Genomic DNA, 16,572 nt, shown 5'->3' on the forward strand with positions numbered 1-16,572 from the left:
ACGTTGAGAAATAAGGAACGGATATTTAAAAATATAGTCAAATTAATTAGGCCATTACAAATATTTAAAAAAGTTTTTGTCCCTCCGGTATTGGACCACTGAAGGAAAGGGGCGAAAAAACAACAAGGAGATTGTTTTAATCGAGCAAAAAAATGGATTTTAGGTATTTTTACTTAAAGTTTAAACGTAAAAACCAAATCTATTCTTGCTTTTAATAAATACGTTGTTATTTTTCATGCAAAAATCTACTAACAAAAAGACAAAAGCGAAAGAATATTTTTTTGGCCGAGTTTCGGAAATTCCATTGTTTGAACTACCATTTCTATTTCGTGCTAGAAGCGTTAACTCAACTCGTACACTCATTTTTCGAGTTTTTCAGGCTGTAGAGTCCACAGACAATTGATTTTATAAAAAAATTAACTCATATCATACAAATTATTTTTTTTGCCCCCCGATTTTCCAAGCCAATTTCCAAGGGGGGGTGACAAAAACTTTGAAAATAACTTGCAATGGCCTTATAGATGTTCCTGAGAAATTAAAAAAATATTATTGCGGCATTGGAAAGGCTAGGTCACACCGCTAGGTGAAATAATTCGGGTTTTTAATGCATATGTTATTGTTAACGCAATACTAAAATGCAGGCCCTTTTTGTTTGGCAGTCTGGCCAACCGCACGCTACGGCGCTGCCTGCACGTCAAAGCCCGCACGTAACCTAACCTATTTTAGCGCATTGTTGAACAGGAGGTAAGAAATACCATCGCCTTGTGGAGTTCCCCTTCGTGTTTCAAATGGGCTAGTAACGCACCCGATATCTTCGCACAGTATTGTACGTCATCCATCGTGACTTCTTCATTATTCTTTGCGGTCGATATTATCATACGCGGCTTAAAATCGATGACATGGTATTCGGGACAGTTTTGGAGAATCTGCCGCAACACAAAAATTTGGTCCGTTGTCCGGCTTGATGACTTCTACTTGCACAAATCTACTCGCTAGAGGCGACAGATGATGAAAGGTGATCTGAGAAAGTACTTTATGGACAGCGTTAAGAGTGGTGAACACCCGGTAGTTCTCAAGATGCACTTGTCGTCCATCTTGTATATTGGGTTCATTCCACTCCTTCGGAAACTGTTCTGTTTAACGGATCCTGACTATCAGCCGAGGCAGACGGGTAATCAATCTATCTGAACCTATCTTGCAAAGCTCCGCTGCGCTGCCATCTTTACCGATTGCTTTAACCACTTGGTGGCGTTGATCACTTCACCTATTGTGAGAGTCGGCACATCTCCATTATACGTCGCACTGATGTAGTCGTTCCCTCTGCTGTCTTGGCATTCTGCCTTTACGTCATTCAGGTGCTCATTGATAGTGCGGCTCCCACCTTTCGACTACCTCAAGTTCTTCCGTCCTCTTTCTTTGTCCCGACACGTTTCAGCTTGCGGCTCAAAGGCTTTGCGAGATACATAAGGTACCTAATGCTTATATTTAGAATTTACGTGTTTCCTGAAAACGATTCAACTGTTACGCGCAAAGGCGCACAGTGGGATGAAACCCAAATCTACGGGGAGAAAAATAATTACACTAAAACCATTAGTCCTAAGGTACATTGTGTCTTCCGGGAAAATTTATTACGGGGAAAGTCTATCTATTTATTGCAGGGTTAATTAATTGTTATTTTGCAATCTTTTTACCAGGTAGAATTGTCACTAATTTCAACTGTTCTAATTCTTCTTTTGCGTCATACTTACCAGTCTGTAGAATGAAAGTCGAAATTAATTTTATTTCGACAGATATGCGCATTACCAGTTTGTGGCAGGCTCTTACTAAAAGAAACGACCTTCAAAAGAACACATTAGTTTTGTGATTAAAGTTGACTGTCGAAACGATCCTTAAATCAAAAGTTAAATCCCTGGCGAATGCCATCTAAAAACGTTACAAAACTCTCGTATCCCCATCATTCTCCCAAAATATACACACTTTAAAATCAAATCAACTACCCACGCTTTTCACAATTCATTCATGCTTTATTTTCCACCTGGTTTACAACCCAACCCCGTAACAAGGGACTGACGGAAAAGTGCTGTTTCGCCCACCAACGCTAGCAGCCGCAGATTGATCTTATGGCTATCAAAACGGCATTTAGGCTCAAAATTTCCACAAACTCTCTGTCCACTCAATCACTGACTGTCGGCTGTCTGGGGTGTTTCCGGCAAAGTGGCAGCAGCTGCGTTTCCCGCCCGGGAACCCCCACGCATTTAATTTGGCTAGGTATACCTACCTTACTTTTGTTAGCTAGGAAAACAAAAGCTAACAAACTGGGTGAAGATTTGAGAACGAACAACATGGTTTCTTTCGAAGTTAATCAACCAGCCACCCCCGGCCGGGCAGCCGGTCAGCCAGGAAGACAAAATCATAAAACGGCACAGTCACGGTGTAGAATTACGATGCTTTTATTTTACGTTTTCAAGTATTTATAAGTAGATGTGTGTGATTTTTTGGGGGTGTTGGGCTTAAATGTGTGTGTGTACGTGTGTTTGTTGTTTTGGTTTTTTCCTTATCCTTTTCGTAGTTTTTGGTCGACTTCCTCGAATGATTCTCTCTTTTTACTTGTTAGGATTTTTGTATTTTGTCTAGTTTTTTCTCTCTGCTACGTTCTAGTGACGTTCCGATGTTTGTGAACTAAATTTACAAAAGAAGTGAGTGAGTGATTGGTTTTCTTTCGCTACAACTGAACTGCTTACGTCCGTTCTTTATTACAACTAAAATCGGTACATTTTAAATATGAAGTTTGTTTGGTTTTTTTTTGTTTTTGGTTGTGTACTTTTAAACATTGTTTTATCTTGTTTTTATATGCGGGTTTAACTTCAAATGTTTTATTTAGTTCCTTCGTTAAAAGTTTGGTGCATATTCATATGATTTATTTTACTTTTTTGGTTTTACATTACTGCTGCTTTTATATGAAATCGAAGTATAAACAACAAGTTTTTTTGCGATATTCTATTATTCACTTACTTATCTCAGTTAATTGTTACTGTAGTTATCTGTTCATCCTAGAATAAATACTATATAAAAGGTTTTGTAAGTAAGAAAATTCAGATTTGTTTGTCCATGATTTACTAATGTTTATTTGTCCTATTGGAAATGAACAAAAACGAAACAGTTTGGTGAGTTCTACACACGCTTTGTTCTAAAACCTAGTATCTTGTGACTTACACACTAAAGGTACAGATGGAAAAAGGAACGAATAAATAACGGAAACGTCGGTGTGTTCGGCGGCTGTCGAAAGTTGAACGAAAACTGGTAACATCTATGCTGCCGCACGCACACCTGGCAGAGGGCACGTGCACGTCGTCTGACGGTTCTGACGGATAACGACGGATATCCACCGTAACGGAGCGGCGTTTTGTCTACGGAAAATTATTCGCCGTTGTTGTTGTTGTTGCTCATATGCGTCTCTCTTCGGTGAACCTACGACGCGACGCATCACGCAAGACTTTATTTCGTATAAAATTGTTTTACTTAAATACGGGCGTATTGTTCATTTTCTTTTCATTTGTGTTTAATTTTTTTTCTGTTTGTTTATTTTATAAAAATTTGCTTTTTTTGTATCATTTTCTCGTGTATTTCTATCGAACTGAAAGCGATGAAATTATTCAAATAATTTGAAACGGAAATGTTTACACACAAATTTGTATATGTTTGGACTATTCTTGTTTTATCCTTACTTGTCTCTACTTGTTTGTTTTATTGCGTGTCAAAAGGGCAGTGCCCGGCAAACAGCTTTCCAGGGGAATGACGGTGTTGTGCTATTTTTGTTTTTGCGATCTGAGTTTATGAACGTTTCTGGTTTTTGGTTTGAAGTTATCAATTTAGCTTGAATAGTTTTCGGAACGGTCCACAGGGAAGTTGTCCGCCGAGCTCTGCGGCCAGAAAATGCCTACATATTAAAAGGATAATCTCTTAAATTTGATACCCCGTCTCTAAATTATCCTAAAGTAGTAGTAGTTCAGTAGTTGGGCCATACAGTAGACGCTGCTATTTATGTGGTAATTTTTTCTTCTTTATTTTTGTTTTGCTTGCTTATGGCGGAAATACAACAATGACAATATTTTAGTTTTGGGTTTCGTGGTCACTATTAACAGGGAAGTTAGCGAATGATGCTGATTACTTGATTACTGAGACTAAATGAGCTATCGGTTCATAGAAAAATATATGTGGAAAAATACTTTCTGTCGTGTTTGTAAATGATCGACGATGGATTGTGAGTGTTGCTGATGTATTTGTGCTCGTGTTTAGACGTTCGCCACCAACCAGGGATGCAAATAACCGGTCTCGCTTAATAAACACCATCACGTTTTCGTTTTGACTAGAATAACTCTTCATTAGATTTCCTAACAGTAGCGGGCAATAAAAATGTTCGCCTTTTTCTTATCAGTAGTATTTAAAAAATCTAGAATAGGCCATCGTAGAATCGTAACAGAAGCAAAATCTAGGCTCAGAATTCGGCTAATCGATGGTCTCTACCGGGAAACAAGTAAAAACAAAACTATTCAGCAACAACAGTCATATAGAATTTTTTTTAATCATAATAATAATTAGAATTAGAGGACAGTACTTTTAACGATTGTTACTTGAGTGTGGTTTGTAAACAGTAAACAGACGTAGGCATATGGGTGTGAAAGTTCGGTAATACTTAAACGTTTCGACAGAACACATAACACGGTAAAGCGAGTGTTGTTCAGCTTGTTTTTGATAAATTGGATTGGATACAAACGACTTGGTTCTACTGTTGTTTGGTTTGCTCCCCCTCCGGGGCTTTCCTTCGCGCTCGAATAGGTCTTATACATTAAACTTTGTGCTTCTCGTTTCACATACAGTGTAAAAATATTATAACACTCTTTTGATAATTTTTTTTTGTTGGTTTGTTTGTTTTGCTTTGGTTTTACTGACTTCTTTTCTGGTTCAAAATGTGAAAATAATGCGCTCTCAAAAATCGACTAAACTTCTGTGGGTGCATATGACTGAGAATGTGTTTCTTACAATTTGTAGTGTCGTTTTGATGTGTGCCTTTCTTGTGTGATAAGCCTCTATCTTTTAGGTCAATACAGTTTGAATTCAAGCCCATGAAAGCTTGACGATGTAGTTAGTTAGTATATATGAAAAGAAGAACAATCAATCGGGACAACGGGTAGAAATACTAGGGAAAGGAACTAGTTTCCCCTACAGTTTGTTTGGTTCATTGTCGTTTTCTCTTGTGGTTTAACGTTAAACTAAAGTTCACTTATCCGTTTCCTCAGTTGTATATATATTTTTTTGTTTTCTTTTCAATTTATTTTGGCTATTGATTACATCGTTTTAGAGCATGTTTTCTGGGGTTATTTCCATTTCTGTTTATTATTATTTGTTGTTTCTTCTTTAATTTAATAACGACCATCTATAATTTACAGTAACGCTAAAAATTATCAGTGAATTACGCGTGCATCATATCTGAATATTTACCACTTCTCCTTTCCTTCAGGAGGGAACACTATTTCGATCCATTTCGTCATGTTTGTATAATGTTTATATAAAATTTTACTTTATTTGCCTTTTTGTTATTCATTCTAATGTTTTTTTTCTTCTTTCTTTTTCAATTTAATCTGTGTTAATTCAATAATTACTGCTAGCATTTCGCTTTCCGTGTTTCCATTCTATTCCATCATCCGCACTGCTCATTTTCCTACTTTTCCTTCTTCGTTTACACCGCATGTGCATTATTGTTTGATCCTTTTGAAGTAATGCTTTTAAATATGTAAATTTATCAGTTTTCCTTTCCGTTCCTATCGCTTTCCTCCTTAGCGTTAACCATTGATAATATATAAAATGTACTTGTAATAATACAAACTACCGATCCATGCAGTCCCGCTGTTGTGGCCCTAATTACTAGGACTTTCCGCCGTAGAACCAGATGCCGAAACACCCTCCGGTATTTGTGCCAGAGTTCTGAATTGTGCTGAGTTTATAAATCTGTAAAAGAAAATAGCAAAAAAAAACTAGTTAAATTTAGCTCTTCAAGGCACACAAAATCGGGCAACATCAATCGGGTCAACCGCAGGCTCAGCAGGGGGGGGGGGTTGTTTTCTTTTGCTATTTTTTGATGACCTCCCTCCACCTCCGGTTGTCTCGCAATTAGACACGGTTCAGCAGAGCAAATCATTGTCCGGTTCGGTACCTACTCTGCAGACCCATTTGCTACCACAGGATGTAGCGGTTAATCGATAAAACTCATGGTTTAACGATATATTGCGCCATCCATCTTGCTAAAGTGGTTCTCTTCTCCTGCTTGCAGCCGAAAAATATAATCTACTAAAAAGGTAATTACTCACCTCGGATACGAATCTCTATGCATAAGTGTATAAATTTGTAGTTGAGCTTCATCAAATGTGTGTGGTGTGGGTTCCACCATATTCCTATTAACTATTTCCCGTACTCGAGAATCTAACGACACCTGTTAGCGCAGCCGTTCGCAGGGATCCGGTCCGGGGGGATTCATTCCAAGCACAGGTAAACCAGAGTAAAACAGTAGTAAAAACGGAAGATGCGTTAGTGGGTGAAGCAGTGGAAAATATAATTTAATTTAATCAAGTTTTAATTAAGTGTGGTTCCGACTAAATCCCGGCGGACGATGTGAAGGGTCTAATTTTCACACTTTGCAATTTGCTCCCGGCACGGTGCGGCGGCGGTGTGACCATACCAGTGGAGCAGCCAGTGGAACTAAATGTCTTTATCCCTTTCTTCTACCTTCACGGCTAATTGGTTTCCGGGCCAACCAACTACCGGTGAGCTGGGAGGTGCCTTCACATCGTCCTCGTTGTCGTCGTCAGTTTCATCTCTATTGTAAGAACGATGACCGGGGTGTCATTCAGCTGTGGAATAACAGTCGGTGCCCTGCGGTTGCAATTACATTTTATTCCGGAATGTGGCTAGCAAGCGAAATGTCCTTTATAATCACATTGACGCACGAGCTCGTGCTAAGATAAACCAAAAGAAAAAAATTAAGTGGTTGAAACAGGATGGATACCGTGTAAATTGAATAGCTTTTTGTCTTTACACTTACGGTTATTAGCTTGGTAAAAAATGAGAAATTAATTATTTTGTTCAAACAGAAGACATTGATTGAAGTTTTTTATACACAAAACGATATTTACGATTCAATTAATGTAAATAACCAATGTGCCCCTGCAGCACAGAACAGAAGTGGAAGTCCGAACGATTCGGCGATCAAAACTGGTAACAGAGACTTTTTTGTTTTTCTTTTTCTTTGGGAAGGTTTTCGCAGAGAAGCGAATAACAGCAATATAAGCAGAACGCTCGCTGCCAATCGCATAGCAGATTTCACATACTTTCGTGTTCATTCGTATGCGTTCGTTTGTTTTCGTGGGAAAAAGTGACTCGCTACCGCCAGGTTCGCTAGCATCTGTAGAAAGTAGCATGTACGTGTGTGGATTTCTACTTCCACTTCTGTTCTGTGGCAATATTATAGATAGCTCTACAAATGCCCCATATACCACTTTTTCAAATTCTGCTTGGCTGAGGAGCAGTAATCAAAAGAGTAAAATCAAAGCGAAAAGTGTATGCCAAGCCTGTGCCCCTGTTAGTCTTGATGAAGCAGCCGTTTTTTAAGAAATACTATGATCGTGTGTTTGTTGCATCTGTCTAAAGCACGGATCAGCATTTACTTACTATCACCGTACGGTAGTGTTTTGTGACGTTGTTAAAAATTGATGGGATATTTTAAAAATTTACTCGGACAGAAAATTCAAAAATGCCAAAAGGAAATGTTCTATGCAGCGCCGTAGCGTGCGGTTGGCCAGACTGGCCCCGCGCGGGGCGCTAGCCCTTCTTGAGGGCGCCAAAAAGGCCTGAACGCAACTTCCGGTAGGTTTATACTGTATATCTTCAAGTTTACCACAACTGGCTAATGAGGCTGATGCTTCCCTCGAAGCCTCGTTGAGAACATCGTTCCTTCTCGGAAGCGACGGTGCGTTGTCAGACGTCCCTGAATTAAAATCATTGTACAGTAAAACGAACACTTCTAGATTTGTGTTCACTTGCATTAGGTAGCCGATGATCAGAAAATCTACAACCATACTCCTGCTGGGCTGTCGTTGCTACACATTTAGCGAAGCCATTACAAAGGTAAATGTCCGCGAATCCTTCCGGAAAATACATTTTAATTTTCTTTTGAACGGCCGCCAGCGCTACTTGGGCTATATGGGAATACACTTGAATACTGCAATCGTTTTTAGAGACGTCCCAAAGAGACCCGAGAAGTCAGTTTCGAAACGGTTTTCCATATGCGTCTAACCTTGTCCGTCGCACGCGTTGATCTAGTGTGCTATGCGTGATGTATGAGTTCGAAAAGTTTTTAAATACCTACTAATTCAACGCCCAAAACCATACGTTTAAAATGATGAATGAATGATGAGATAAGCATTTCACGTCAAAGAATGAATTGTAGAACGGTACCAGAGCTTCAAATTGGTTATTAAAAGCAATCAGTTTTATCACACGTTTTTAGGAGAAATTTGTTAAAAACGCTTTGAGAAACACTAATTTCAAAACTTTTTGCTTCTAAAAAGTTACTAAATTTCATGAAGTAGGAGGTTTAAGAGCAATTTTCAGTACAAAATTTTCTCAGTTTTCGAATGAAAGAAACAGAATTGAGCGAGCTAGCATTTTTTTTGTGCTAGAGCCAATTTAAGATAAACAGAGCCGAACACTAAAAATGTTCAATAACTCTGTAACGATGGAAATTTGGTCATATGCGTAGAAGGATATTTTCAAATGTGGTCCTCTATAGCTCCCTGAAATATCTGCACCGTTCGCCTCCTTCTGGTTTTTTGTTAGCTCAAAATAGTTGTTCTAATTCTTCACAATCTCTGTCCTTCCTTGGGGCTCTTTATCCCTCTACAAAAAGGGTGTTCGCCTCGACAGCTGCAATAATCGCGGCATAACGCTGGTAAACGCCGCCTACAAGGTACTCTCCCAGATCCTGTTAAGCCGGTTGTCACCGAAAGTACAAGTTTTCGTAAGGAATGACCAGGCGGACTTCATGGGGGCTCGCGCAACTGCGGACCAGTTTTTCACCATCCGACAGATGTCGGGAGTGCAACGTACCCGTGCATCACATCTTTATTGATTTCAAAGCAGTATACGATACAGTCGATGAAGAACAGCTATTGCAGATAATGTACGAATTCGGTTTTCCGGATAAACTGACGCGACTAATCAGATCTTCATTGGATCTAGTGATGTGTTTCGTGCGCTTCTCGACGACACCCTCTAGACCCTTTGAGGCGTGGCAAGTGTTGATACGAGGTGACGGTCCTGCATGCTATTCAATATCGTTCTTGAGGGGGTGATTCGTCCAGTGGACATCGAAACGAGAGGCACGATTTTTACCAATGGTAGCTAACTCCTAGGCTTTGCAGATGACCAGGAACTATGTGACGGAGGCAATCGACGCCCAACTGACTGCGGAGTCTAGGAGGATTGAGTTAAAAATAAATGCGTCGAGCACCAAATACATGAAAGGAAGAGGCTCAAAGGAAACAAACGCGTGCCTTCCACGTATGGCAATCGTTGTTGATGGTGAACTGGAAGTGGTAAATGCGGTCATGTACTGGGGATCGCTAGTGACCGCGGCCAACAACAGTAAGGAGATCCAGCGATGGTTTTAAGCAGAAAATCAAGTCTACTTTGCCCTTCGCAAAACGCTACGAACAAGCATATGCCGCCATACGAAGGTGGCAAGGTACAAAACCCTTATTAGACCAGTAGTTCTTAACCGTCACGTGTTCGACAGGGTACCCATGGATCGAAAAAAAACTTTAGTACGTAATTCTAGTTTTCTTCGATCAATGGTACATTTTCTATGACGTCTTAGAACTAGTTAAATTACAACTTTTTATCAAATAAGTTTTTATGTAGCACTTAAGGGGATGGAAGGGCGGGGGCTTCGAAATTTTTTACCCTTTAAGTGCTCGACAAGGGTACTTGAGTACGTGCTAATTAAAACACTTGTAACTTTGACAATTTTTGATCGATTTGGACTCTTTTAACACTCAAAGATTTAGGAGCTTATCCATTTCCAGCATGGTGACAACAGAGCCGGAATTGGTTCATCTGGTACCCGGAAATCCGACATTTCGGGGATGTGTTCCAGAATTAAAGCACGAGCTCGAGCAGTAGGTGCTGCGGACGATATTTGACGAAGTACAATCTGAAAGCGTAGAGTGGCGAAAGCGTATGAATCACAAGCTACAAGCACTGCTTGGAGAGATTCCCATCGTACATCTGTTAAAAGTCGGTAGGTTACGGTGGACCGGACACGTCGTAAGGATGTCGGACGACAGTGCGACGAAAACAGTTCTCTTCAACAACCCCACCGGCACCAGGAACAAAGGGGCTCAACGTGCAACATAGCTAGACCAGGTCGAAAGAAATTTGCGACTTCTGAGACGACTGGGAAATTGACGATGAGTGGCCTAAGGTTGAATTGATAGTAAACGACTGCTTGAAACAGTACCTACAAGCAATTTCTGCTCTATGCTGCTGATAATGATATATCAATGCTGGGTGGGTTAGTGAACGGCTGGATAATGCATAACATCGATGCCTCGCGTACCTGCAGGCATAAAATCGACCATAACCTCTTATCCAGCAACTTCTATCCCTATCTCCTCATGCTACTAGCCGGAATATGAGCAATCTTAACGAAGATCGGGTAACCAATCCCGGTGTAAATTAAGGTCGTATACCAAGAGGGAAGGACGTACTCGTGCGAAAGCTGGGTGTAGCAACGTCTCTTGTCAGCCCTGAGTGTCCGTTCCCATGTCAGGGCGGCTCTTGCTGACTTAACGATTTCTCAACCAAGTGCACGACTCTAGGTTAGGAGCGGCTCATGGCAGCGTTTGATCCAGAGCGGAAGGCGGAATTAAGAAATATGTTGTCAGCCTCATCAGCCCCAAAAATATGATGGCAGCCCCATCACGAGATCCGTAACGTAGCGTGGCCCTAGTAAGGCAAGCTTCTCAAACAAAAAAACTACGTAGATACGTGCACTTGCCATTTTTGAACGAAAGATGTTGCGGACTATTTTTGGCGGAGTACAAACGGTAGGCGGAGAGTGGCGGAGATATGTGAACCACGAGCTGCAGGCACTACTTAGAGAGATTCCCATCGTGCACCTGGCGGAAGTCGGAAAGCTATGGTAGACCGGCCACGTCGCAAGGATGCCGGACGACTGTACATTGAAACCTCTTCTCTTCAAGAATCCTTCGGACAACAGGCACGAAATGGCCCAACATGCTAGATGGTTCGACCAGGTTGAAACCGACTTGCGCATGTCGTGTCGTTCAGTAAATTGGCAACGAGTAACCCAGAACCCAGAAGGTACAAATCTTCCACACGATTGTGAAGAACGTGCTGCTCGAGCCACAAATGCTGATACCTGAACCCAGAACCAAATATCCGACGCTAGATGTAAGAAGTAGGAGATCGCAATGCCGCTGGACGATTCGAAAGTACGGCGGGAAGTCTTTAGTTCGGGACAACGAAAGCTCCAAGAGGTACCAGTTGAGATACGAGCAACTAATTAACAAACTTTTTTTAATTGACGTCTTATGCTACTGGATAATAAATAAGTAAAAATAAAAAGTAATCCACGCTGGTAACAGTTTGGTCCAATGCTGACAGTATTTATTTTCATGTTAGGAGCAGCTCAAAATGGCGTCTGATCTTCATGTTAGGAGCGTCCGATCATCATCCTTGTGGACTCTAAACTACTCTAAGCAGATGGTGCTCTGGTGAAAGAGGAGGTTAGTGCCGCAGGTCTTGCAAGCCGCCACCATGAAAAATCAACAGAAAAATGCGAATCGGAACGATAAGAATAGACCAACGCAATGGAAACGGATTATGGATTGGAAATTCGGTCCGTGGAACTGCCGATCTCTCCATTTCGAAGCAAGCACTTGAATGCTCTCGGACGTATTGAAGAGCCACAATTTCGCGGTGGTGACACTACAGGAGGTGTTTTGGAAGAGCTCATAGTACGTACATTCAGGAATCTTCATATCATCTGCCAGAGCTGCGGCATATCACACGAACACAACTTTCATAGCGATAGAGGAAATGCAGAAAGCGGTAATTGGGTGGTGGCCAATGGATCCTGGACCCGATTCTTCAATATAAGCATCATCAACGCACTTAGTACCGATGACAACAAGAAGATCGTTGTCGGGGATTTCAATGCCCAGTTCGGCCAGGTCCCGACTGAGGTCGACTACCGGAAACCGTTGTTGACGAACACCAGCGTGGTTTTCGAGAAAAACCTTCCATCATGGACCAAATGTTCACCTTGCGACAAATTCTTGATAAATTCCGAGAATTCAACTTGCAAATTTACCATTTGTTTATCGATTTTAAGGCAGCGTACGTTTCGGTTGAACGAAATGAGCTATAAAGCGTGGACGTTGAAAAAGAGTGACCGACGAGCCTTTGGTGTTTTTGAGCGTAAGATCCTGCGATTAATTCTGGTGGTAAATAAGAAGAAGGAATGTGGCGCAGGTGCATAAATAATCAACTGTATAAATAAAGATGCGGATATTGTGAAACAACTAAATACGCCAGGCTATAGTGGGCTGACCACGTAGTAAGGATGCCGGACGAACAACAAGCAGAAACAATATTAAACAATAACAATATATCTGCAGAAAACCCGACAGAGGCCGACTACCTCGAGGCAGACCCTGTACACGTTGGGCGTGAGCTATAGACGAAGATGCTAGAACAACAAGTGTTCGGAGCGATTTAAGAATGGCAGCCCAAGACCGACAAATATGAAGATGGATTGTCGCATATACGGCATAATATTTCATTGAGATATAAATGTCTTTTTAAAGTAGCATTCTCTAACTGTCAAAGTGAAGGAATTCTTTTGAAAATTTATGGCAAAAATTCTTTTTTTCTCGAAACATTTGTGGGTGATTTGGACTGTTCAATAGATTCTGATTTGGACATCAAGCAGAAATATAGTTCTAGTTAAAAAAAGAAAATTGGAGACCGTCGTAAAAGCTTTGACGTTGATTTCCAAAAGGTAAAAAACCTGGTGTTACACAACATGGAACCAAGAGATATCGAAAAGCATTTTATTATGACTCAAATAATGTTTAAATGCTACAATGCTACAGTCATTTTTGCATCAAATTCTTACTGACACGGTAAAGAATGGATCTGTTACGATAACCTAGGAGCTAATGAAATCAAGCCAAACGACTACGGCGGAATTGCACAGACCGATTAAATCGTTTGTTTAAAATTACCATTTACAGAATTACAACTAAAATACGCAACTAGGCACGAGACTTTAATTTTTCATTATAAAAAGGACCAAATATTGTTCAGAAATTCTACAGTGTTAATGGGAAAAAATGGATCCGATATTACTCAAACTCCATGTAATTTTTTCTTTTAGATCCCTGATTTTTTATTTGGCCCCTAGAGAGATGCGATTTTGTACATTTCCAATTTTGAACAATCATAACTTTTGAATTACTAGATCAATTTCTAGCCCTGGGGGACTAACAAAAAATTGTGGCTCTAATGATTTTCAAAAAAGTAGAGCTACAGCGAGTCTTGGAGAAAATCGGAGTAAATTATTTTTTCGATAGCACTTTTTTCAGCGGAATTGCTGTATCATCGGTATATCCGTCAAAAATACACGACTGCGTAGTTCTGACTCTCCCGCCATTTTCGTCAGCTGTAGCTCTGTTCTGCAAAATCTTTCGCTAGCATATGTTTCGTTTCTACGCAAAATATAAAAATTTTATTCAATCGTGGTCTTGAAGATCGAAGCTTTCTGGGACGCAAAATTAATTTACCTACAGACAGATTGTTGGTTATAATTTTCAATGAAACCTCTAATCGCTCCGAATTGTTTACACCGAATTGCACCGAAAGTACAGTAAAGTCGCTTTGCGTTGACCTTATTCGCACACCTTCGCAGGAATTTCAAACTGTCACCCCACAGCTGACTGGACCGGTTGCTTCCACCGCGAATACACCTACCTCTTTCGGTGATAAAATCGATATATAATCTTCGTAGATAAACCTAGCTTTTTCCTCGATCGCTTCGGGGTTAGTTTCCTTTTTGAGCTCTTCGCAGGCCAGCCAGAAGAGAATGTTTTCCTCGCTATATTCGCAGCGCAGGAACTCCCGGAACGCTCTTCGCCCGCTAGGACTTCGCATCAGCTTGTCGAAGCTTTTACCCCAGCTGCGAATTTCCTCCAGGCTCGGCCTGTGAAATAGAAAATGAAAAGAATACAATTTGAATGCACCCGGGCGCACACCGAGTTCCCGCTTGAAGTGCCATGCTATTGTTCTTTGAGCGAAGCTTGATCTATATTCATCCTCGCGACACTAGAAAGGGACCTAAATGTTGTTACAATTGTTACTAGCCAAACAGCCAAAAAAGCCAGGTGGAAAATCATACTGTCAATTGATGGCAAAATCAATGTAGCATCATTTATGGTTGCTTATCAATCGAATACGCACGTAAACGCGGAAAATTTATGGCACTCGGGTGACTGGCTGCCTCTGATACTTACTGTTCGCCGTCGAAAAGCGCATCGGCATTAGCTGGGTCTTTTTTCGTAGGCCCGTTGTCTTCTGCATTTTTTATAGCCAAGCTGCGAAAAAAGAGAGAGAATCGAAAACAAACACGATTAGACGGTGAATATTGGATTCTGATAATAAATTGATATTGTTATTTGCGTATATCACCGGGAAGAGGCAGAGGCAGAGGCACTGTCGTTAACACGGACAAAACATTAAAATGGAGCTCCAAGATACCAGCGCGGAGCGTATTTATTCGACGGTGGAGGATTTGGTCGGATTACCAGCTGTTGAGGTATCGATTTCAATAAATCATTGTAAATATTGTCACAATTTGAAAAATACTCTATATTTTCAATTCTAGAAACCGTAAGTCAGAGGAAAAAAAGTAATTTTTTATACTAGACAGGCAGAGTAAATGGCAGTTTCATTTCCATTAGAAAATTATTGATAAACGCTGACAAAAATGCAAGTAACAAACTTTGCTTTCTCCTTGAAACAATATTTCACTGTCAGCTAACTCTTTCAACACTGTCTAAACGAGTCAGTGAACGAAAGATTGCACAAACATGTACCGACGACAATGTCTGTAAACATAGTATGGCGAATCGTAAATCAATTTTCCATTACGGCATCCGATACAGCACGTAGGATGTAGGTAGGTATGTTTCGCTTTTCACAGTTCGTACGTACCCGATTCAGACACTTTTTCACGCTTTGGTGTGTTTCAATCAACGGAATACCGATGATCGGCGGGGGACTTTCGATAGGAAAATGCGACGAAAATGAAATGAAAACAGAGAATATAGGAGCAATTCAACGCAGAATCGGCGGCCATCCGCTGTCGCGACGTTTTCTGACAATAATAAAATTGTGTAAATGTATTCACTGATACCTAAAACGGCATATTTATAGACCAACAATGATTTTCGAAGGCGATGTTTTTATTTGCTTCGATATTTGTTCAAAAAATTGTGACTAAAAGTTTAAGCGCCTGATCGAATCGTGATCATCGCCAAAGCTGCTGGATTAACAAATTTTGACTAAAATTGAATTTTAATCATAAAAATTTTACATCTCCTCATAACATCTTTAAACGTTGTTCCAATTTATGAAAATTTTGATGTTGACCTGTAAATTCCAACAAAATTTAGAAAAGTATGATATTATTTCAAACCTGAATTCTGCGAAACACTTTTAGAAAACTGTTGCAACTACCAATTCGCTGTTGAACTCATCTAAAGTGCATAACATTATGGTATATATTTTCATAAAGATTACTACTTTCAATTAATTGAAACAATGAATCACTAATTTATGAGGGAAACAACAGAAAAACTTTAAGCTACACAGCCACGTTGGATGTAGGAAACAGTGACGTAGGACGAAATATTCGGTTTTAGTTTACCGTTTGGGCTATTTTATAATTTTGCTAGAATTAGGGTGATTCTATAATTATTATTCAATAAGAACAGAAACATATTTTGTGCAATTTTTTTCAATACATTGCCGCTAAGTGTTAAATCATCCAATTGTAGTCACACATAAACGCATGGTTGTTTTACTTTTTTCACAAAAAACTGTTTCTGTTATCAACAATTTAAGAAATGGTTTAGCAGAGTAGTATAAAAGCAGAGCCGTAGCGTGACATTGTGCGCCTCACAGTGGTCCGAAAGTCAAAACAGCTGGCAGAAATATCAAAACGACCTCCTGGAGGATAGGTGTCTTCTGAAAAGTTGGTTGAAATACTCAGGAGATCTATGTGATATCATTCAACTAGTGCTTAACCCTTAAATTTTGAGTTAACTCTTTAATACACGTTATTGCCATAATATAATATTAATTATTGGTTAAGTTTTTCAGTAATGGTTGAATCGTTTTGATATCTCTCAGTTGCATTAGAAGGTACTGAAAGGT

General features: G+C 40.1%; 1 protein-coding gene across 1 annotated transcript in view; it reads right to left on the reverse strand.

The window, feature by feature from the left end:
* Positions 1 to 5,915: 5,915 nt before the first annotated feature.
* The window catches only part of LOC128737331 (regulator of G-protein signaling 17), a 63,126-nt gene continuing 52,469 nt past the window's right edge, over positions 5,916 to 16,572 (reverse strand). The window contains exons 3-6 of the mRNA XM_053831948.1: positions 14,649 to 14,729; positions 14,110 to 14,338; positions 6,366 to 6,487; positions 5,916 to 6,006 (exon numbers count right to left, since the gene is read on the reverse strand). Of these exons, the coding sequence (XP_053687923.1) occupies positions 5,916 to 6,006; positions 6,366 to 6,487; positions 14,110 to 14,338; positions 14,649 to 14,729 (523 nt within the window). The remainder of the gene's footprint in view (positions 6,007 to 6,365; positions 6,488 to 14,109; positions 14,339 to 14,648; positions 14,730 to 16,572) is intronic.

This window comes from Sabethes cyaneus, chromosome 2 (genome assembly GCF_943734655.1).
Source record: "Sabethes cyaneus chromosome 2, idSabCyanKW18_F2, whole genome shotgun sequence".
Classification (NCBI taxonomy): Eukaryota; Metazoa; Arthropoda; class Insecta; order Diptera; family Culicidae; genus Sabethes; species Sabethes cyaneus.